Genomic DNA, 25576 nt, shown 5'->3' with positions numbered 1-25576 from the left:
TTAAATGCACTAAAATGCTGTGTGTGCCTGGGCAGCAGTGGCTTTCAGAGGAGAGGTGGTAATGCCACATCCGAGATTAGGATCAGAACCTGGAGGGACTCGTGCTGCTCCTGTCTGCGGGACAATGCTCACACTATTACACACAGGGTAATGAGGTACAAATGGTATTTGTTTGACTTCTTAATAAAAGCTAAAACTTAAGGCACATGAAGTGCCTCTGCTCTTCCAAACGCTGTCCCCATTTCTTCATATTTCACAGTACATCACTGTCTGCATTATATGACTGCCTTATTCACTCCATTCTGTACTGAGCTCTAAAATGCCATAAATAATGAAAGAACTGAGTTAACATTTTAAAATACAAACCTAACTCAAAAGTGAATCAGACAGGGTAAATTACTTTTCCGATTGTCTGAAATCCCCAATCACACACCTGAGAAATGCTTTCTGAAGAATAACTCCTTACAAAAAGAAAACTCAAAGACGCCAAGATCTTTCAAAAGGCAGTTTGACCACTTAACCTTTCTTTCTCTTCCTGAAAATATGTGTTTTTCCTCTGTGGTGATTTTCTACTTAGATGATGAATGCACTAAGTCCATACCTTTTACTTATCTAGGCTATGAGTTCTCAGAATATTCATGCCAGCTAATCAGTAAGCGTGTGTGTGTATGGATACACGTGAGCACACGTATACGAAGCTGTATTCATATGACAACCAAAACTGCGTTTAAAAGTATGTTCAGGGAGAGAACAGAAGAGAAAAGACTAGATGCACTGCTTGGGGAATTAAAGGAATGAATAATTCACTTTCTATTCACAGGCATAATAAAAAGGAATCCAGGTTTGTTAAACAATCTGTATGTTTTTCAAAGTGACTAAATGCATATAATTTTATATAATTTTACAATTCTATGGTGTAGGGCGGGTATAATAACCCCTATTTTATAAATGAGGAAACTAAGAGCATGTATGATTACCCAAGATAGCACATCCACTTTGGGTAATAACAGTCAGGACTAGAATCAGGCGGTTCTGACCCCATCACGGGCTCTTTGCCGTACTCTCTCCCACTTTTGATCTTTACAGTGTGTGGGTGTATGTTTCTCAAAATTACCAAAGGAGAAGAAACACTCAGCAAACTACTTTTGATCCCTAATTCCCACCAAATTTTTGTACAAATCATGTTTTGCATATTTTTGTCTTTATTGCAAAATTAATATCTAAATAAATTAATCAGGAAGCCACTGATCACCAGTGTGAGAAACCATATATGTTTTCATGAATAATAATAAAACATACCTCATTTTCATAAATATCTTCTACTTATTAATCTTTGGTTTTGGTTATGATGCTGTATAGCATACAGTTTTGTTGTCTGTATTCAAATTCACTGAATTTTCTTTTGTGATTGCTCCCATGGCTCTTAGTATTTGAAAGGCCTTCCCTATCCACAGGTCAGGTTAACTACTTATGCAAATTACCTTCTGTGGCAGGCAGCCTCTGAGATGGCCTCCAGACACCCCAGCCCTCTGGTTTCAAGCCCTGCACAATTTCCTTCCCTAGAATGCAGCAAAAGTGATGGGATGCCACTCCCATGATTAAGTTACCAAAGCACTGTGGCTTTTGTCTTGGGCTCCCTGTCCTGTGCTCTCATCTGCTTGCTCAGAGGGATGCCAGCTGCCATATTGTGAGTTGCCTTAAGGAGAGGCCCACTAGGCGAAGCACTGAATCAAGAGTCATTTGAGTGAGCACGTAAGCAGATCCTCCACTAGCTGAGCCTTCAGATGACACCACTGACCTGTCTGTCCTCTTGATTAAAGCCTTGTGGGAAACACTATGCCTGAGACAAGCTGTGCTCATATTTTTAACCCTCAGCAAAGGAACTAAAGAGTATGAGAAGAAAACCACAGAACAATCTACATGACTCTATGCTTGAGTCTGGTTTCCCGCCATTAAAAAAACAGAAAGCGATACAAAATGACACAGAAGACACTGAAATTATTAGAATCAAGAAGCCACAGTTTTGTCAAGCTGGGACAAGGGGTTTTATGAGAAAAGTGACATAAGAGTCAATGAATAATAAAGAACAACTTTAGGCTGGGTGCGGTGGCTCACGCCTGTAACCCCAGCATTTTAGGAGGCCGAGGCGGGCAGATCACCTGAGGTCGGGAGTTCGAGACCAGCCTGACCAACATGGAGAAATCCCGTCTCTACTAAAAATACAAACTTAGCCAGGCATAGTGGCATATGCCTGTAATCCCAGCTACTCGAGAAGCCGAGGAAGGAGAACTGCTTGAAGCTGAGAGGCAGAGGTGTGGTGAGCTGAGATCATGCCACTGCACTCCAGTCTGGGGAACAAGAGCAAAACTCTGTCTCAAAAAAAAAAAAAAAACAACTTTAAATTCAATATTTAAATTAACAGGCAGAAATATGTTAATCTCCCAGAGAGTTTCTCAAATAATTTCTCAAATTATCAAAGTATGTAATAAATATTACTTTATTATTCTCTTGTTAGAAATTTATGCAAGAGGCCGGGCGCGGTGGCTCATGCCTGTAATCCCAGCACTTTGGGAGGCCAAGGCGGGCAGATCATGAGGTCAGGAGATCGAGACCATCCTGGCTAACATAGTGAAACCCCGTCTCTACTAAAAATACAAAAAATTAGCCGGGTATGGTGGCGGGCACCTGTGGTCCCAGCTACTGGGACCTGAGGCAGGAGACTGGCACGAACCCAGGAGGAGGAGCTTGCAGTGAGATGAGATCACGCCACTGCACTCCAGCCTGGGCAACAGAACCAGACTCCATTTAAAAAAAAAAAAAAAAAAAAAAAGGCATGCCAGACCTATCAGCACATAACAGAGGACAGTTTGGTCAACTCCATGAACAGCTCTTCCTCACAGTGCTTTGCTACTTCTACCTTCCCTCCAGCAAAAACTACATTTCAAGACTGATATTTTATCATTGTGTTACGAAAACAATAGTTATGCTTTACAAACCACTTCCTCACTAGTCAAGATGGTGACAGATTTCCCTAGAGTGGCAGGGACTCTATATATTCACCCACTTCCACCTTAGGCCTCCATGATTCTGTTTTTGGCAAATACGAAGAAATGACAGTAGCACTGAAATCTGCATTAAGCAAATTCATGGAAGGATCCCTATGTGTGGGAACAATCACAACGCCCACAAAGAGAATCTGGAGCTATAAATCAATAGTGATTCTTCATCCTTCACACCGATCCTCTGTGGGAAAAGGTTATGTGACTCATTAGTCGCAACTTTACACACATAGAGTGGATCAGCTTTGATCACCTTACGATGACATAAACAATTCCTCCTTCCAGAAATTAATTAATAGCACTAATTGTCCTTCTAATAACTCTGAAAAGATCATCTTCAACAAAAGTTCTCCTCGGGGTTCTGGAAAAAGGGAACAATGAATAATCTTTTAAAGATAATTTTTTTTTAAAGTTCAAACTTGGCCTAACTAAGGGTAAATAGGTTTAGCCATATAAACCAAAGGCCAAAATGTATTAAAATTTCAGGCAGAGGATCGTAAGTTAGGTCCCTAAATAAAATTGTCTATGTATAGCAAGGAATTGTGTTTCCACCTTTCAAATCCAAGTCCTAATGTAAAGAACCTGGAAAGACTTCACCATCGGGAGATAAAGTAAGTCAGGATGAGACTGAGGTTAACAGATAGGCTAGCTATACACAAAAGGTATTATTTTGGAGGCAAGTAAAAATTATCAGGAAGGGAACAAATTCATGTTTTCATTTCAATACCATTGTGCCATATGACAATGTATTTTCATCCACTGCCAATATCATAACTATATCTGCATTATAACACAGCCAATCTCTTCAGATTAACATGCAATTGACCTCTCTGGCTTGCTTCTACATATTTCAATTGTGAAATAATTCTTTGGTGTTTGGCTTCTTCCTTTCTGACTCACATTCAATAGGAGGCCTTTGATTACTGAGGCCTCCACACAAACTTCTCTCTTTCTCCTCTTTCTCTGAGTAATCCCCTCCACCAAAATAATAATAATAATAATAAATAAATAAATAAAACAAAAACAACAACAAAAAAACCCTACTCTAATTCTAGAAACCAAACCAACACATCACTTTCCAAGGCTCTGCTGCATTAAATTTCTTGCCTTCAAGTCTTCTTTGAGCAGCTTTCCTGTCTACTCCATTTCCATTAATTCTCCACATAGCAGATAGAGTACAAGAGAAGCCAGGATCTTGCCCTCCCTAAGGGACAATCTACAACATCCATCAATAATGAATTTCACCAACGTTTTCCCAAGAGGAACAGGGTACAATTAAAAAGGTTATAAGTCCTTGCACTACTAGAACCTAAGGGTGTCTGTGAATGAAACTGGCTTAAGCCCAATTAGAGGAATCAGTACATTTGTCTTCTCTTGGAACAACCTTGCTCTTACGGTTCCCATCAATTCAGTATAAATCTGACTGATCTTATCCAAGAAGTTAATAGAAAATTGCTCACACTGGGCGACTGCCACCTCAGTTTCCAAGCAGAGACAGATGGAATTTCCCAGATGGTTTGTCACTGGAACGTGTGAGGCTGGATGCGACTTCACAGAAAGCATGGTAGAGTAGAACACCTTCTTGGCCTTCACCCATGTCATAGTGAGGGATCTAAAACTGAGTCTGTTGTAAACAAATCATAATTGCCTCACTAGGCTCAACACCTCATCCTCCCTAGCTGCACCCAAGGGTTGCAAATCTTATACTGAAATTAGTCAACATTTCTCTAGAAACCATCATGAGCGTATCTCCTTATGAGATAAAAACTGAAGAAATAGACACGGTTATCTTGTCCTACTGAACTTTCCTCTCACATGAGATTAAACTGAAAGGGCAAGTCTCTAAACAAACGAAACAGGTACAAGACAGCATTTCCTGTGGTCACTGCTCTGCTGAGTTGAGCAGATGAAGCAAGATCACAGACGAAACAGACATGGACGTAAAGCCTCAGGAAGGATGCAGGGTCTTGAATAAGGAGGGGTGTGCAGCTGTTCCTGCTATGGAGAAAAGCGAAAGGAAAAAATTAATGTGCTGATTCATTCAAATATTATTCATTGAGCTCTTAGTATAAGCTAGACATTGTTCTAAGTAGGAAGGATAGAAAGATAAAAAATAGATAATAAGCATATGGTCTGCAGGGGAGATAGACAAGCAAACAGGAGCTCACAGATACGTGATCAGTGCTCTTATCCTAGTAAACCTAGAGCACCAGGGAAATACTCCAAGAGTGGTTATCTATTCCAGACAGGAGGCTTCAGAGAAGGTCTACTTTGGAAGTGACTTTGAGCAGAGTCTTTAAATAAGTATTGGAGTTAGTGAGATGAAGAGAGATAGGTGGGGAGGGGGGAATAGGGGTTTCCAAGACGATAAAACAACAGGACCAAATGTACAGATGTGGAAGAAAAATGGACATTCAGGGCACTGCAGGTAGTTCAGAATGCCTAAAGTCTGTAAGAGAGTGGAAAAGGGGTCAGATTTGGGGAGGTGAGCATCACCTGGGGAGGTGAGTATCATGAAGGCCTTTTTTAGGCTTTATCAAAACCTTGGGGTATTCTCATGCCCTTTAGAATGATTTTAAAGCACAGGAGTTAAGTGACTACTGTAGTTTTGCTTTCAGGACATACTGTGGTCTGAGTAAAGAAAAAGATGACAAGGAAGGACAGAAGAATATTGTAATAGTCAAGAGAGAAGTGATGGGGCTTTTGATTAAAGCAGTGGTAGTAGGAACAGAAAGAGGAGAACAATCATTACAAAAGCAGGAGTTATGATGCTTGGTTTCTGGACATGAAATGGAGAGTCTTGGAAGATGTTTGACTCTGAATAGAAGGAAAAAGAGATGGTAGTAGTTACAGGCAAAAGGAGAGAGGTAGGGTATGTGTAACTGTGTGTGAATAGCATTTGAGATGTGAGAAGGAGAGGTAGAAATGCAGAAAAGACACAAGATAACTGAGAGAATGGACTCCCAGCAGAGGTAGGAAAGGAGAAGCAGAGGACTAGGATTAAAGGTGACTGAGAGCTGGAAGTCAGGAAAAGAGAGGCTGTCTGTGGAGACAGGAATAAACTCTCTTTGTGACTGTGTAGTTGGAGGAATTAAATGGGAAAGGCTCGCAAAACAGTTGAAATGTGCTATTAGAGAAAGGGTAAAAAGCCAAGGTTAGAGATTTTTTTATTTAAATGTCATTTGTAAATTAGTAGCTGAAGCTTTGCAAGTGGATAAGCTCCCCGAGGCACTGGGAACAGAGGGAGAAGAGAAGAAAGGCCAGAAGTGTTTTGGGAAACACTCACAGTTAAATTAAAAAGAGCCAAGACCCAGAGAGATATGAGAAATAGGAAAGTATGGTAGTCCTGAGCCCAGATTAAAATGAATATTAAGAAGGAAGATATCATTCACAATGTCAACATCAATGAAATCTGAGGCTGAACAAAAAGTCATGCCTCAGCAAAATTATAAATTATGCCATTGAGATGGGAAAGATGGAGAATATGGGTGGAGTCAGTGAGAATATTCCTGATAAGTAAATTCAATTCGATTAGATTTTTATTTTAAAGAGTTTTTATTGAATACCAATTATGTGCCAGTAATAGAGGTCCAAAATTGGATAATAAAGGTTAAATAATTATATGTCCTCTATAATCTCAATAATAATTTGGATATTGCTTTCAAATTTATTTCATTATTACATCTTAGAGGCTGTCTTAGTATGGATTCCCCAGAGGCTTACCCTGAGACTGATTCCAGTACAAGTAGTTTACTGGGAAGTTGATCCCAGAAAATCCCAGTAAGGTTGTGGCCAAGTAAGCAAGAAAGGGAAGAGGTTCACAAAATGTTCACTGTCAAGGCAATCAGCGCTCAATTCCACTGCCAAATTCTAATAGACAATATAGAACACATCTTGTATCCTAACCAAGAAGAAGGGAAGCGGAGGTGTTAGTCCACCAACCTTCTGTCCATCATTGGTTGAGGATAATCTTTGGGAATAGGAAATCTCCAGCACTTGCAGTTTTCCCAGTTTACAGGGAGTTTGCTCTTAAGGCTGGAAAAAAGTGCTCAGGTAGAAAAGTCACAGGTGTGCCCACTGGGCAGCCTTTGCCTATGGAGGTGAATGCTGGAGACATGGGTAGAGATATATTTGCTACAGGATAGGTACAGTATGAAGCTTGAAGACTAGCAATGATTAAGATCAAAGATGAATACTGGAAAAGATAAAACTGCAAAGGAAGAAATGGAGGCAATTAATAATTCTGATTATGAGCAGGTAGATCAGGGACTTCTAGTTTTTTCCGTAATCACACTTCTAGAAAGATGACTATCTTAAAACTTTTAAGATGCAATTTAATACATGCATTATTTCATTATTAGGTCAACAAAATATCTATAGTGCCCTTTATATGTATATTTTATTTTTTAAAAAAATTCAGTATCACAAATACCCTGTGGGAAAATAATACAAGGTTTTGTTCTGCTTGAACAGAATAAAATGAGATTTCTCTATCAAATTTCATTTGTTGAATTTAACAGGTTGCGATGAGTTTACTACTATGTTGTAAGTAATCTGGGGCTTTCTATTTAATTAACTATGTATGTTGTATGATTCCAGTAGTTGACTGAATCCAATCAGAATAGTTAGCTATCAACAGCTGATATATTTAAAAGCAAGAGAAGGCAAACGCCATTTAAATTTCAGACACCCAACCTTCCAAGTAATCACTGTTGCTTGATACTTACTAAGCACTACCACATGGTAGCACAGCTGAGATTTAGTTTATTACAAGGATCTTTGTCCTTGGGAGAATATGAGGAAAAACTTCAAAGGTACGACATATAAATACAGACGTTCTAAAACCACATCCAAACCAGATATTGATCAGAACTTAAGGTAATTTTTAAAATTTCTTCCTTGTCAGTAGTCCTTTGATTTTTTTTCAATGAATAAAATTGCAAAACTTTCAAAAACACCAAGTTTGTGCTACTATGATAGCATTTAATATAAGTTATTTCTGAGATATGAGGTGAGATGCTGGAAAGAATGCTGGGCTCCCTCACTGGTAACAATTTTTTCATAAGTATAAGGTCATACCTCAAAACACTGAAACTTGAAAGGTAGTGCAGACCTTTGGAGCCTGTGATGGTTCATTTTAATTGCCAACTCACAGGGTGTTTCTGAATGAAATTAACATTTAAATCAGTGAACTCTGGATAAAAAAGACTGCCCTCCAAAATGTGAGTGGGTCTCACCCAATCAACTGAAAGCCTGAAGAGACCAAAAAGACTGGCTTCCCTATAGGCGAGGAAATATCCCAAAGACCGCTACGAACTTTATCTGCACCACTGGCTCTCCTGGGTCTCTCACCTGACTGAATACTGCAGATTTTGTACTTCCCAACCATCATAACTGGACAAGCTAATTCCTTGTAATAAATCTCTGTCTATATACCTACACATCCTGTTGTTCTGTTTCTCTCGAGAATCCTAAGACAGAGACCTTGGCAGTCAAATTTAGGCATGTAAAATCCCCAAACACCAAGGTTTATAGTGTTACTTGTTTAATTTAAAGAGTGTTTTTTGCTTTAAAGTTGAAAGATTTCAATGGGTTTACTTCCACAGATTACTGACTAGTAATAGTAGTTGAAATTTGTGGATAACTCACATATGCTATCCCATTTAGTCCAAAATTCCTGTAAGCTAGGCATTATTATTATCATATCACAGAAAACATTTCTAAGACTGGAGCATGGGTTATGGAATCAGACCAAGTTGACCTTAGGCTAGTTATTTAACTTCCCAAAGTAGCAGTTTACGCCTCTGTAAGCAAGGAGATAAATATTATCTTCTCTTGCACTTGTGTAAGAAGTAAATATGCTATAAAACATGTAAAGCACTTTGACCAGTATCTGGCCCAATGAAAGTATTTACTATGCTGCTGTTGCTCTTATAAAACTTTTGAAACATGAAGTATCTACCAAGATAATAAGGTATGGACAAAAGATACTCTATTTCTATGTTCAGTGTGTTACATAATTCTAAGAATAACTTTTTGTCAAACCAATTTGTTTGGTGTTTCTGTGTTTTTAAAAATGTTCTATATACATCTAAATGCCTGGTCTGCAAAGCCTTCCTGCAGAAGGTGGCATATTGCTAATGTACTTGAAGATGGGGACTTGAAAGATATAAAAAGGATTTGACATCTGGCATGGCGACTCAATTAATTACTGTGTTGGATTAATTAGTGAGCCGAATCTCCCGAGCCAACACCATGAGTCTGAGCAGAGTAACATTACATCAGTTGGCGAATAAGCAATTTAAGAGAGTGCACTAATCCAAATTTGATTCAAGGTTGGGTAGGGAAGGGGTAGACTCTATATTTTATTATAAGGAATATTTATGATATCAAATACCTATTATAGTACTGTCCAAATTATGAAGAGGTAACAAAACTCCAGAAGTCTTTCAATTAATTTTTAACTGCTCAAGTAGTCTAATTACATAACAAATATTTTGCCCATCAGGGAAAAAAACAGGTATATTTCTAATTTTTGCATATTTCCTCCCAGAGATTTTTATAAATTTATGATTCATGTTAAGAAATCATCAACAATTTTATCATGCTCAAATCATGTTACAGATGTTATACTGAGAAGGCAGTGTGGCAGAGTCTTTAAAAAAGGAGACTCTGGAATCAGAAGTGAGAATTTTTATTTTCTTATCTGTAAAATGTGATTTATGATAGAACCAAATTCACAGGTTTTTTGGAGGATTAAATGAACTAATCTATTTCCATTTTCCAGTCATATATGTTAACCAGTTTGATGTACAGTAGTAACAGCAGTAGGAATAATAATACTAGTAGTATTTAATGATATAAATTCAGAAGTAAATTTTGGAAGAGGATGTTATTTCAAAAGAAAAACATTTGAAAATATATTTTAGTGAGGCAACTAAATTTTAAAATCAGGAAAAATGCTGTATTTTAACTAAATAAAATAATTTGATATTTAAACCCTAAGACAAAAGAAGAAAACTGAAGTATTAAAATTGTTTTCTAAATAATCACCCATTACCCAATTGTTGATAATCTAAAGAGTATTCATACATTTTAAATAGTATCAAAAATTCTGAAAATTTCATATATATAAACTCCTTTTAAAAAATTAAATATGGCATAAAATAGCTTTACAGTGATACAGAACTATTAAAACAGCAAAATGACATCAACTGTCTAAAAATCAGAAATTATTTCAATGAAAAATCAAACTTTCTCAGATAGGTTTATTTTCCATCCATCACGAATTAGCATATGGTAAAAATGTCATGAAACTACCATTCTGTATACATACAGAGAATAATAGCAAGATTAATCAAAATTAGCATGTAGTAAATATATTCTTTTAATATAGTAAACTGAAAAATGTTCATCTCGCACATCAACTATAGCTGATACAGTGTAGGTACACTTTTGAAGAAATATCATTCAAATGATTAAAGGTTGCATTGGTATCTGATACACTGTGATAAATAAGATAAATATGATATAGCTTACGATGTTTAGTAAGCAATGCTAGAAGACAAATAGAAACTCCCAGATAAAATAAGTTCAGAATAGCATTTAATTCAACCTTTGATGTTTAGGCGATCCTTCCCTTGCCTTTCTTAACATTCATTAGCTTGAGACATGGACATAGTTAATACTGCCCTCTGAAAGGAATCAATGGAACAATCTGTTAATACAACTTAACCAACTGAGGCCTGCATTTTGTGGCTATATCACAAATCTCTTTTGAAGTAGCTGCACGGGTCCACCTAGAACAAATTGCCCAGATTATTAAACATTTGGTCTGGACTATAAAGTCAGCTTGTTTGGTCCTTAAATACATGTGAAAACCCCTATTTCATCCTTTTATGGATAAATACATGAATTTATAAAGTAATAAATGTACCCCTGGGATCTCATGCACTCTTTAAAAGTTTGGTAACACAAATATTTCCTATTTATTCTAATCATTACTTTTAGTTGAACCAACAACCTCTGTCACATCCACATGGCACTGAATAAACAGAGATCCACACGTATCAATTTCTTTCATGTAATTATTTGAAGAAGGGATTTCCTTCATGCAATAAATCAAAAAAGGAATGTAATGTTGTTGAACCCAGTACATCTGTCAAAACCACTCTGGGAGTTTTTACATCCCCTTAGCATAGATAGAGTCCTTTAAAAGTCATAAGACTCTTCCTACATAAATGGCATTTAGAGAGAAGGACTTTCAGGGAATAAATACTTATAAAATTTCTGGATTCTCTAAGGAATATTAAACATTTTTCTTCCCAAATTTCATCGCCTGTATTATCACTTATTATAAGAGAGGTTTTCAGCTGTTGTTTTTCTTTTATGCCATGTGGTAGGCAGAATAGCTCCTTGCAAAGATGTTTACATCCTGACCTCTAGAACTTGTGAACATTCCTTTGCATGGCAAAGAGAAATTAAGGAAGCAAATAGAATGGAGAGTGTTAATCAGCTGACCTTAATAAAGAGAAATTAGCTTAGATGACCCAGGTGGACAGTGTAATCCTAAGTGTCCTTAAATGTGTAAGAGGGAAGCAGAAGAGTCAGAGATGGGATGTGGACGTGAGAAAGACTCCGTCAGACGCTGGTGGCTTTGAAGATGGAAGGGGGGCTATGAGGGAAGGGCCACTGGCAGCTCTCAGAAACTGGAAAAGGAAGAAAACAGATCCTCCCATAAAGCATCCGAAAAGGAGCTCAGCCCTGTAGACACCTTGCTTTTAGCCCAGTGACACCCAATTTGAATTGCTGACTTCCATAACTGCAAGATAGTAAGTTTATGTTGTTTTAAGGCACAAAGTTTGTGGTGAGTTGCTGAGGCAGGAATAGCAAACTAATATATCCAATTAAGAAATAAAGTTTAAATGTAACCAAACTACCTACCTTTCCATGACATTTATTTATTTATTAATTATTTTGAGACGGAGTCTCGCTCTGTCACCCAGGCTGGAATGCAATGGCATTATCTCAGATCACTGCAGACTCTGCCTTCTGGGTTTAAGCGATTCTCCTGCCTCAGCCTCCTGAGTAGCTGGGACTACAGGCACCTGCTACCACGTCTGGCTAATTTTTTTGTGTGTATTTTTAGTAAAGATGGGGTTTTGCCAGGTTTGGCCAAGCTGGTCTCGAACTCCTGATCTCAAGTGACCCACCCATCTCAGCCTCCCAAAGTGCTGGGATTATAGGCGTGAGCCACTGTGCCCGGTCTCCATTACTTTTAAAACATCTAATTAATCAATAATCCACATAATCACACCAAGAGATAGACTTTCTGTTCTCAGAACTTTTACAAAAACACTGAACAACAAAAGTTATAATGTTGATCATTCATCCCTGCTTTTAAAGGTACAAACAGTATTACCAAGGAAAAACATAGTTGTTTATTTCTTGTTCTTCATGTAAACCTGTAATGGATGACAATTTGTGTCATCTGAAAAATAAAGGCAATTTTATATATTATTAAATGTGAACAGTCTTAGTCTGGCTAAGCAGATAAAGCAATAACCTTATATATTACCTTACTAGCCACAATTTAATATGAGTAACCTGTTTCTGTATAAATTCTGTATATATTACTGTCAGACACAAACCACTTGAAAAGTATCCAAGTTTTGCCGTCCATGAAAAAGAAAAAACAAATGGTTATTTTTAGTGATTTCATCGGAAAGCAAGCAGAGATAATTTCTGAGCTATGACAAAATATTAACCATTGATGACAAAATATTAACCATCTCAGAGTATCCACATACCAAAGAATTATTATTCAAGTCCATCTTCCCAGGAAACGGCCCCCAGGTTGTTCCCACCGGAAGTTGCTGTCGACTCTGAATTTTTCGTTCCCCATCTTTCTGAAACACCTCCAGCTCTCCTGCAGACAATGAAACAGAAGTGTTCAGAATACTTCCACTTGTACTTTAACAGCAGCCACCTCCTCTTTTTGTGTGTTTGCTTTACACACATGATATTCTCAGGATTCATATAAAGAGAATTAATTACGCTTGTCTGAAAAACAGCTCATCCTATCCTAAGAGGAAAATAAAAGTTGTCCTTATAATTGTATTCAAATGTAGTTCAATTTCTTCCTTTCACCTTTTCACACACATCATCTGCTGAAGTCAATTCTTTTTAGTTAAGTCTTTTAGAACCAGAAACAATAACACTCCCTTAGAAAGCACTGATCTAATGACAAAACAGATAGACAAGAAACAGTAGGACAATCATTTGGCGTTAAAATTCTTGTATTTATCCAAGACTCTCGAACAACAATATCTGGAGAGTTTTTTAAGTACTTGGTAATTTTCTGAAATTACTACCAGTTTCAATAGGTAACATGGCTATGTGTACAATATATAGCAAGGCATGTTTTTCAAATAAAAAATGTTTAGACGAAGTTTTTACTTGTTTTTCTGTATTTGGTGTACTGAATAGAATTCTATTGTACCAAAAGAGTTTGAACAAAAACACTTTAGAAATAAGCAGTTTTGGAAGGTCTTCTTCCTTTCATTTACTCCAGAGTAATATTTTGGAATCTATAAAGGGAAATAGGAAGTAAAGACAGTATACACACTTGCATAAAGTAGGAATTCATTAAATGCTTGCTTAAGAAATAAACGAATGGAGTAATATACAAACAAATAAAAGAAGGACTCAATATGTCAAAAAAAAAAAAAAGGACAATTAGGTTAAATGTTGTTTAGGATAGGTAGAAAAAAAAAATCACAATCAGGACTTGTATCCTCTCTTTGAAATAATCAAATCTAGGATATTTATTCCCCAAAGAGTATTACCACGCCATATCACCATACTGAAATGTTTATATTTTAAAGATTTTATCTCAGTAACCTAAATTCGTTGTTTTTTAATGTTATTTCTTTTCAGCCTGATCAACAGCAGACATGAGAACGGGAAGGAATGAAATAGGAAGAAATATTAGGTTGGTCCAAAACTATGGCAAAAACCACCATTACTTTTGCATCAATTTTAATGTCAGTGAAAATCCATATAGAATAGAAAGCTGAGAAAAATAGAATAGAATATATTCAGTACTTATATTTTCTTTTTCTTTTTATTATTTTTTTGTGTGTGTGAGACAGAGTTTCGCTCCTGTTGCCCAGGTTGCCTCTCATGTTCAAGAGATGCTCCTGCCTCAGCCTGCCAGGTAGCTGAGATTACAGGCAAGCACCACCAGGTCCGGCTAATTTCACATTTTTAGTAGAGATGGAGTTTCATCATGTTGGTCAGGTTGGTCTCGAACTCCTGACCTCAGGTGATCCACCCTCCTCGGCTTCCCAAAGTGCTGGAATTACAGGCGTGAGCCACCGCACCTGGCCTAGTAATTACATTTTCTAAATGCTATATGTCATGACAGGTAACATATGAAATTGTTGCCTTAATCTGGCTTTAGCTTCTCTTCAAGTTAGTAGCTATCTTTAAATACACAGATTCAATCTTGAGGTTTTTTTTAAAAGAAACACTGTCAGCCTGAGTTCAATTCTATCTCTTCTTTACTTCTCTATTTAGTGACACCTCCTTTTAATAGTTTAAATACCAGACATTATTTTTCATGTTTTCATTATTGCTTATCCTGAAAACCAAAACTAAAGTATATAACCTACAATCAGCTAAAATATTTCGGTAATGGTTAAATTGTGTCCATGGTAAAATTTAAATTTATCTATATCTGAGCAATAAAGATGCAATGTTCATAAAAATTTCATGTTCCCAGTCAAAAATTTAAATTCAAGGACAACACTTCCATTCGCCTTTCTTCTCACACTCTCTTTCTTTACCACTTGAAAAATACACTGAAAATGGAAGAACATATTACATTCAGACAAACAAACATTCTCCAACGTTTTAAATTCTGGTATATCAATAGCTAATGATGATCAGCAGTGAGGAAAATGAGCCCAAAAAGATTCAATAAATCCGAACGTCTGAAAGATATAAATAGAATACATATAGGAAATAACACATTAATGCCTAAGTACTAGATCCTGATGCTTACTCAGTGTTCAGAAACTATGGAAAGACAATAATTTGTTTTCTGTATACAGAATAACAAATCCATGTATGAGATTTTCCTCTGAAAATGTTTTTCATCTTTGTGCAATCTTTTTGATTAATGTATTGGAATCAGAGACCCTTTATAGAAACACCCTCAGAGACAGAGCACAAAGATAACAATCTACTCTGATGTCAGAGAGGAACCAGTGGGACAACACAACTTAATATATGCATATTCACATTCTTTATTGAAATATTTAGGATAATTTTCTTATTTGAAAATAAACTGTTTAATTTCTATCGGCTAGGGGTTCTCAGTATTATTTTCAACCATACGTATTTACATTTAAAACAGTTTATTTACAATTTACCATTTAAAATAAAATACATTTCAATCTCTCAGCTAAATACAAGTTAAAAAATCTTCTTTTCTACATAAAAATATACCCAAATAATCTGCTTCTTTTTACACACTAAAAAACCAGTCGTGTCACATTTAAGTGATACCAGAGGAATCATGAGAATCTTTGAAAATCCTTTAAAAAAGTAATTCATCCTCTCTTTCTGCCACTGACATATTTCATTTGAAAAGGGTTCAGACTCAGTCAAACAGTGACTCCTTATCTATACCTGTGGATTTACAAGCAGCTCTGTCTTTTAATGGATTAAGAACTACAAACTTGGGGCAGATCATAAAGTGATATCCAAATGTCTCCAAAGTTTCTGAAGTGTCTTTGATTATCCATTAAAATTTTAAGCAGACCAAAAATACTTTTACAAGCTCTTAAAAGATGGCTACAACAGAAAGTCCAGTAACTGCTCAAATTATCAAGTCAATCTTTTCAACTTTACTAGACAAGCAAGAATACCCCCATCTCCTTTCTTGCTTGCCAACAAGTTATTTCAGGATTTAGAAAAAACCTTTCTGATGCTGAAATAGTTAAATAAAAATATTCATTTATTCACAATAGCATTTCTAAAAACTACAAGCATAGTGCAAATAATTAGCATGTATAGTCTACCAAGGTTACATAGCTTAATGATAGCAAAAGAAATAAAACACTGTATAAAGAGAAGTTATATTTAACTTACATATTGCTTAAGAGTACGATATTTTATTTTTTCCAAAAATTAATAGGTTTCATGAAGTAAAGAAAAGATTACTGCACTAAAAGTAAGAAGATTAATTTTTATACCTATTCTGTTCAATAACCAGCTGAACGGCCTCAAATAAGTTATATCTTTTCTGAGTCTTTGGTTTGTCATTGTTAAAAGAGTGGTTTGCACTCACTCACAACTCGCTAAGGTGTTTTTCAACACTGACAGTCCATGATAGCAATTTTCCTTCCCTAGATACAATATATTATGAGAATTAGAAGGGCACTGGGCTGGTGGGCCAGAGACTTAGGTCCTCAAACCATTTTATCCAAGGATAGATGTTTGACTTGAAAAGATTAGATATTCTGAAATAAGATGGAAAAGCTCCAATTCTTATTTGATTTGTTTATTTATTCCTTTATGCCTCATTCATTTGTTTATTCATTCATTTATTCTATAAACATTTATTGGGTATCTACTAAGTATCAGACAGTGTGTTAGGCCAAAGAATAAAGCAACAAACAAAACAAGCCTGAACCTGGATGAATTCCATGAAATAAAATCCATATGACTTGGGAAGTAAAAGTCATAGAACTTAGTGATTGTTTAGATTTTAGGACTTAGGGCAGAGAGAATCCTAGAATGTTACGCAAGTATCTCACTTAGGTACATGGGCCAACGGCCATGTTCCTGTTAAGATAGAAGAACACAGAAAGAAAAACAAGAATTAAGAGTAAAATAATGAGTTATAGTTTGGTAATGTTGATATTGAAGTAGCTATAAAGGAGGCAATAGGTGACCAGGTGCGGTGGCTCACGCCTGTAATCCCAACACTTCGGGAAGCCGAGACGGGCGGATCACAAGGTCAGGAGATTGAGACCATCCTGGCTAACATGGTGAAACCTGAAGTCCCAGCTACTTGGGAGGCTGAGGCAGGAGAATGGCATGAACCCAGGAGGCGGAGCTTGCAGTGAGCTGAGATAGCACCACTGCACTCCAGCCTGGGGGACAGAGCAAGACTCCGTCTCAAAAAAAAAAAGAAGGCAGTAGGTGATTTTAGGTAGGCAAGTATAGGCCTGGGGCCCAGACGCAAGGTCTTAACTAGAAGCAAGGTCTTGGCATTTATTCAGAAATTTAAAAAACACCTTGTATATGGTAATACAAGCCATAGGATTAAAGAGTATATCATGATAAATAAGAAGACCTAGGACAGAATTCTAAAGACCTTCAAAGGCATAGTGATGAAGGAATAGGCATAGAAACTTTAGGAGAACTGGCAAGAGACATAGAAAAGAAATTGGATACAGTACCATAGACACCAAGGGGTTGATTGAGAATTTGAAGGAGGGGGAATCAATCAAGGAATCTGAAAATTTATGCAAGAAAGAAAAGAACTGGAGGCCAGGCATGGTGGCTCATGCCTGTAATACTAGCACTTTGGGAGGCCGAGGTGATTGGATCACCAGCTTGAGACCAGCTTGGTCAACATGGTGAAACCTCCTCTGTATTAAAACTGCAAATATTAGCTGGGCGTGGTGGTGCATGTCTGCAATCCCAGCTACTCGGGAGGCTGAGGCAAAAGAACTGCTTGAATATGGGAGGCAGAGGTTGCAGTGAGCCAAGATTGTGCCACTGCACTCCAGCCTGGGTGACAGAGCAAGACTCTGTCGAAGGAAGAAAGAGGAAGGAAAGAAGGAAGGAAGGAAGGAAGGAAGGAAGGAAGGAAGGAAGGAAGGAAGGAAGGAAGGAAGGAAGGAAGGAAGGAAGGAAGGAAGGAAGGAAGGAAGATTGGAAGGAAAAGGGGAAGGGGAAGGGAATAACTGGAAAGATTCCTTTGGATGAGATGGCGATCACAGGTATTTGGAGTGAAAGGAGTTTTGTAAAATGGTAGACCAGGATACGTGCTGGAATGGGTTCACAATTGAATGAGAGAAGAGTAACTGTAATAAGCCATGGGATCCTTAGCAAGTTACCTAACCCTTTGAACTTCAGTTTCTGCATACAAAGTAGGAACTGCAATAGCTTTCTAAAACGGCTGCTGTGAGGATTAACAATATGCAAAGTATCTGATAAATATTTACTACTTCACCAAAAAAGAAATTGAAGAATTCTAAGAGCATGTCCATATACTTCCATCATCACATCCAACCATTCATTGATGTCTGCCTGTGGTCACATTCCCTCTTTGTCACCTTTATCCAAATCACTCCTCATATCCTGACTTATTTTCTTTTCCATTGGCTGTTGGATTCACCCTTCTTATCAGCATTTTTAAGGTTTTAATCAACTCAGATGGACAACCCACCAGCCTCAATTGATTCTACAGCTCCAATTCAGGTTCCAAATCTCTGCCAGGATAAACTTATTAAAACTCCACTTTCATCATGTTACCCATTTATGCAAGTTCCTTTACTAGCTACTTCTTGGCCATCCCAAACTGAACATATCTGCCTGAATTTTAATACCACCCATACCGCTCCACAATATTTGCCTAACTCTTGTGTTCTACTGCTCTCCCAAATGTGTTCTTCCCTCCAGTCAAAAGAGCCTTCTTCCCCATCCACTCCTCCTCATCTCCAGTTTAGCTCCCCCATAACTTTCTGAGAATGGTTCCTGCTATCTGGCAGACACACCCTATTCCTGCCTGCCTTAACAGACCCTTTTAATGTTGCAAGGTCAAGCCCAAAGCTATTCTCCTTCATGCAGCTTCTCTGAATTCTAGAGAAAACCGAAATTTTCTTCCCTAATACTCCCATTGCATTTATAGTCCAATATCACACAGTTTTGCATTAAATTATCCCCTAGTAGGTTTCTCCTTGATAATGTATTTCACCTCAACAGAAACATAAATATTTTAATCTACAAATTTCTTTAAAAATTATTTTATTCCCTGGTAATTAATAGAGTTTGTGACAGATGATATTTGAAAAATACAAATGGAACACAATTGATGGGATGAAAATTTTGATGATACGATGTATCTCAATTTCAGTATAGTTGAAGTTGATTTTTTGAGACAAAAGAGAGTTGTCTTAATATGTATCTGCTCTTTGTATTACAACAAGCATCCATTTCACTTGTTCAACCTTCTATGTAATACGTTCACATACATTACCTCATCTGTAGAATATGGAGCGGGATGAAAAAATAAAAAATGTTCTTCTCTGCCCAGTTCATATTTTTGCAGCTATTCTTCAAAAAGAAGCCTGATTTTTTAACATGCTGGGTAGGTTCACAGAAAATATTTGAGACATATAGGACGGACTAATCAATTTTGGTAAAAGATAATATTGTTAGTGCTCAGGGCTGTTTCTCTTATCTTCTTGATAATGCATACTTTTAAAAGTCTGTGATTACTCAAAGACTTATGATAGCTTCACTTAAAAAAAAAAGGCCCTAAGTCAGAAATCACTACCAAACATCCCACAGCTTTTTAAAAATATCAACCCACTTTTTGGCCTAAATAAAAGAAATTCACTGGTGGAGAGAAATACTTAAAATCACCAGAGATGCCCTCAAATACTTTTACTTTGAAAGTGCTATCAAGACATTGTATTTTTTTAATATGGTCTTTTTGATGCCTCTTTAGAAAGCAAAGGATATGAACATAGTAGCACACCAAAGGGGAATAGACAGATGTGAGTCCTTTAGAATAGTTATCAGCAATCATGCTTCACCTGAATTCAGCATTAAGTTCATGATATAAACATATAAGGTATTTACAGAACATCCCTTAACTCAAGGCTCAGATTTCACAGGACATAGTTGCAAGTAAATGAGACGACAGAAGATCATATTGCATTAGCTGAAAGTACAATTCTGGTTGGTTTGAACTTGGTTTTAAATATATAACCAAATTTTAAAGCAGATCACATGAATTAGCTCATAATATTTATCAGACCATACTATAGCAGAAGGCTATAGTGTCAGAACCCATATTTATATTTTCTTCATGGTTGGAAGACATTATACATCATGGTATCAAACATGGACAGCCCCGAAGTCATGCTGAGTTCAAAAAGCACTCAAAGATTCTAAAAATCTCCAAACATTTTCAAAGTCAGCCAAGGTGGCTGAAGTATGGCAGAGCTCTTGCTATTTTATGGTTTAACCATTTGACAGCTGCCTGCTACACACATAAGAGGGTTAGATCATTTCACTGCTGATTATCTTCACAGCCAAACTGCAGTCTTGCCACTGTGTGTTTCCTCAGGCGTTAATAACCACGTTTCATCTGCATTTTGAGACAAATAGCACCATTTATATTATGCTATATTGATCCATTTTTAAGCATGGTTTGGCTCAGGAAATGATTGTTCTTGGTTGGTGACTACAAATTGCCTTATAGAGATACTTTTTCTAATTTTCCTTCTCCATGTTTGAGTCATACAGTCACAACACATACTAAACTACAGTTTTGTACATAAACTTGAAATACGATGTTCCCTATTCAAGTACTCCAGTCAAACCCTGATAAATCAGGCTGGCCATGCAGTGATCTTATCCCTTCTGACTCTTTAATAAATCGAACCTTGTAAGTTCCTACTGTTGGAAGTTGTCACTAAATGAAATTGTGACCTTATCCGGCGCATGAACTTATCCTGCTGACAACTACATTTATTGTGTGGATAAGAAAGGAAAAAAAGAAAAAGGGAATAAAGAAAAAATGAGATATTTGATAATTCTGATCTTAGCCATATGTAACTCTAACAGATGGGATCTTTTTGATGTTCCATTAATGATTTGCCAAAGATGAGTCTCTCCTTAGAGAAAAATGCTCACCCTAGGTAAGTGCTGGGGGCACTGCAGATGGTATTGAAAGAGCATGAGGAGGTACTGGGTGACAGTAGCGAATCAGAAGCTATTAGTCCAACACAAAGAGCACTGAATTAGCTTGTAATTGCACTGGAAAAGATAACATAATGGTGGTGGCAAAATAGAAACATTCCCTTTTCATGCAACAAATTCAGTACCTAAAAACTCTAACACAACACACTGGAATGGTCTAAAACCTACAGTAAAATTACTGTATTTCTCAAAAATGCAAAATGCTCTCTTTGGCTATAGTTTCTAAAAAGTCATAGAAATCAATGTGTACAGCATCATATAAGAAGCAAATTTACATTTGTATGCTACCAAACATTGACATATATTACAAACTCAGGAACCTTTTACCTTATTATTCTGGTTGGTCTTAAGGATTCATTCTGGGACAGGTTATTCTTTCTATCTTAAGGCCCACTGAAACTTTCCAATTGTCATTTTCATTATAGAGAAATAGAGGAGATGAAATATGTGGGTAGGTAGTAATATTATTGGTAATGAAACAGAAAATTCTAAGCGTTTTTAAAAACAACACCATGGGCCGGGTACGATGGCTCACGTCTGTAATCCCAGCAATTTGGGAGGCCAAGGAGGGTGGATTGCTTGAGCTCAGGAGTCCGAGACTAGCCCCGGCAACATGGCAAAACCCTGTCTTTACAAAAAAAAATAGAAAAATTAGCCAGGTTGGGGGCATGAGCCTGTAGTCCCAACTACTCAGGAGGCTAAAGAGGGAGGATTGCTTGAGCCCTGGGAGGTCAAGGACTACAGGTGTGTCACTGCACTCCAGCCTGGGTGACAGAGTCAGATCCATTTTGGCTTCATCCCTGGGATGCAAGGCTGGTTCAACATAGCAAATCAATAAATGTAATCCAACATATAAACAGAACCAAAGACAAAAACCACATGATTATTTCAATAGATGCAGAAAAGGCCTTTGACAAAATTCAACAGCCCTTCAGGCTAAAAACTCTCAATAAACTAGGTATTGATGGGACATATCTCAAAATAATAAGAGCTATTTATGACAAACCCACAGCCAATATCATACTGAATGGGCAAAAACTGGAAGCATTCCCTTTGAAAAGTAGCATAAGACAGGGATGCCCTCTCTCACCACTCCTATTCAACATAGTGTTGGAAGTTCTCGCCAGGGCCATCAGGCAAGAGAAAGAAATAAAAGGTATTCAATTAGCAAAAGAGGAAGTCAAATTGTCCCTGTTTGCAGATGACACGATTGTATATTTAGAAAACCCCATCGTCTCAGCCCAAAATCTCCTTAAGCTGATAAGCAACTTCAGCAAAGTCTCAGGATACAAAATCGATGTGCAAAAATCACAAGCATTCCTATATACCAATAACAGACAGAGAGCCAAATCATGAGTGAACTCCCATTCATGATTGCTTCAAAGAGAATAAAATATCTAGGAATCCAACTTACAAAGGATGGAAAGGACCTCTTCAAGGAGAACTACAAACCACTGCTCAGGGAAATAAAAGAGGACACAAACAATGGAATAACATTCCATGCTCAAGGATAGGAAGAATCAATATTGTGAAAATGGCCATACTGCCCAAGGTAATTTTTACACTGAATGCCATCCCCATCAAGCTACCAATGACTTTCTTCACAGAATTGGAAAAAACTACTTTAAAGTTCATATGGAACCAAAAAAGAGCCTGCATTGCCAAGACAATCCTAAGCCAAAAGAACAAAGCTGGAGGCATCACACTACCTGACTTCAAATTATGCTACAAGTCTACAGTAACCAAAACAGCATGGTACTGGTACCAAAACAGAGATATAGACAAATTGAACAGAATAGAGCCCTTGGAAATAATACCACACATCTACATCCATCTGATCTTTGACAAACCTGACAAAAACAAGAAATGGGGAAAGGATTCCTTATTCAATAAATGGTGCTGGGAAAACTGGCTAGCCATATGTAGAAAGCTGAAACTGGATCCTTTCCTTACACCTTATACAAAAATCAATTCAAGATGGATTAGAGACTTAAATGTTAGACCTAAAACCATAAAAACCCTAGAAGAAAATCTAGGCAACACCATTCAGGACATAGGCGTGGGCAAGGACTTCATGTCTAAAACATCAAAAGCAATGGCAACAAAAGCCAGAATTGATAAATGGGATCTAATTAAACTAAAGAGCTTCTGCACAGCAAAAGAAACTACCATCAGAGTGAACAGGCAACCTACAGAATGGGAGAATATTTTTACAATCTACCCATCTGACAAAGGGCTAATATCCAGAATCTACAAAAAACTCAAACAAATTTACAAAAAAAAAAAAAATCAAACAACCCCATCAAAAAGTGGGTGAAGGATATTAACAGACACTTCTCAAAAGAAGACATTTATGCAGCCAACAGACACATGAAAAAATGCTCATCATCACTGGCCATCAGAGAAATGCATATCAAAACCACAATGAGATACCATCTCACACCAGTTAGAATGGCGATCATTAAAAAGTCTGGAAACAACAGGTGCTGGAGAGGATGTGGAGAAACAGGAACACTTTTACACTGGTGGTGGGACTGTAAACTAGTTCAACCATTGTGGAAAACAGTGTGGCGATTCCTCAAGGATCTAGAACTAGAAATACCATTCAACCCGGCCATCCCATTACTGGGCATATACCCAAAGGATTATAAATCATGCTGCCATAAAGACACATGCACACGTATGTTTATTATGGCACTATTCACAACAGCAAAGACTTGGAACCGACCCAAATGTCCATCAATGATAGACTGGATTAAGAAAATGTGGCACATATACACCATGGAATACTATGCAGCCATAAAAAAGGATGAGTTCATGTCCTTTGTAGGGACATGGATGAAGCTGGAAACCATCATTCTCAGCAAACTATCGCAAGGACAGAAAACCAAACACTGCATGTTCTCACTCATAGGTGGGAATTGAACAATGAGAACACATGGACACAGGGTGGGGAACATCACACACTGGGGCCTGCCAGGGGGTGGGGGAAGGGGGTAGGGATAGCATTAGGAGATATACCTAATGTAAATGACGAGTTAATGGGTACAGCACACCAACATGGCACATGTATACATATGTAACAAACCTGCACGTTGTGCACATGTACCCTAGAACTTAAAGTAAAATAATAAGAAAAAGTAAAAAATAAAAATAAATTAAAAACCCTGAAAAAACCACCGTGAAATACTAGAAAACCTTCACTTATATCATTGCATACAAAATAAGCTTTATATTCAGAGGCCGTGTTCAAGGTTGGGAGAAAGAAATTGCCATATTTTGCCCTTTGCTCTGTAGTCTATTTATATGAACAAAGAAACAGCTCATCCCAGGTGTCTGAAAATATTCACCTGAACTGTGACTAGCTCTTGGAAATGTTCGGAAAAGTCATTAGAAGGTGTAGCTGTGGTCGTTGGAGGCTTTTCAGCTGCTGGAAGTTGAGTGGGAGGGAGCAGGTCACCACTCTTTCGCTCAAGAAACCTGGCACAGTGTGCTTCTTTGCTGCCAGAAACCCTCCCTGACCTTCTAGACAACATTCCGTGTCACAGCTGACCTGATACCATTTCCTGATCCAAATGTGAAGAAACAGAGGGAGGTTATGTTTTGGGAGCTCCGGTTAGGGGGGAATCATCTTGGAAGAGGACTTGGCTAGCAGGCACAGGAAACAGCAGTAGGATGTGCAGCAGCTAAAAGTCAGTCTACCAGCAGGAGGGCCACAGAAAGGTCAGTCCACGAAGAGTACAGGTCAGAGAAGGTGTGTTTTTCTCCAGGAGGAAAAACTCCAAAGAAGAAACAGGATAAAAATCAACTATTGATCTTGTCCGATGACAAGCTAGGAAGAAATAATTTTTAAAGAATACAGTATAGAACATCAATAGAACTCATTGATATTTACGGCTCTAAATTTAGTCAATCAATGTCATTTATTTATTTATTTAGTCAACATATAGTCTGTTAAAACTTCCTGCTTTTCATAGGCTGCAGTCATTAATTTAGAAGAAGATAATTCACTTATAAGAGAACTTATCACAAGTTATTGCTGATATTTAACAATCACATATACTTGTTTGTTTGTAGATGTGCTAGATCCTGTGTTAGCTTGATATCTATAACAAACCAAGATATGGTCATGTATTGTAACATGATGAGATGGTATAGTTGGAGATGAAAGGAAATATACTGATAAGCTTTGACAGGTAAATATTGTTAGACTTCAGTTGTGATTAGAATGAGTTTTGCCTGGAAGTAAAGATCTTCAGGAGGCTCCAGTTGGGACTGAAGAGGTGATTTTTTAGGTAACAATATTATAAAACCAAAAGATGGCAGAATGATTTGACAGATGAATAAATGACAAGGGAAAAATAAAAGCATTACTTTGAAAGCTTTCAGTCTAACCCAGGGAGCTAATAGTACACTGTGAGGTAGTCTCTAGAACTAATAGAAATGTTCAGAAGACTGGTCTGAAGTAGAATTCCATTACAGATTTTTAAATTTTTATTCAGAGA

The 25576-nt window shown here is 37.3% G+C and overlaps 1 protein-coding gene across 3 annotated transcripts in view; it reads right to left on the bottom strand.

The window, feature by feature from the left end:
• Positions 1-25576, bottom strand: part of ZFPM2 (zinc finger protein, FOG family member 2) — a 489523-nt gene that overhangs the window by 230369 nt on the left and 233578 nt on the right. For all 3 annotated transcript variants that reach the window (XM_025393837.1, XM_025393838.1, XM_025393839.1), the window contains one exon: positions 12869-12987. In XM_025393837.1, coding sequence (XP_025249622.1) covers positions 12869-12987 — 119 coding nt within the window. The remainder of the gene's footprint in view (positions 1-12868; positions 12988-25576) is intronic.

Source organism: Theropithecus gelada, chromosome 8, assembly GCF_003255815.1.
Source record: "Theropithecus gelada isolate Dixy chromosome 8, Tgel_1.0, whole genome shotgun sequence".
Taxonomy (NCBI): Eukaryota; Metazoa; Chordata; class Mammalia; order Primates; family Cercopithecidae; genus Theropithecus; species Theropithecus gelada.
The sequence above is the reverse complement of the archived record's forward strand: the minus strand, read 5'-3'. Positions and strand labels throughout refer to the sequence as shown.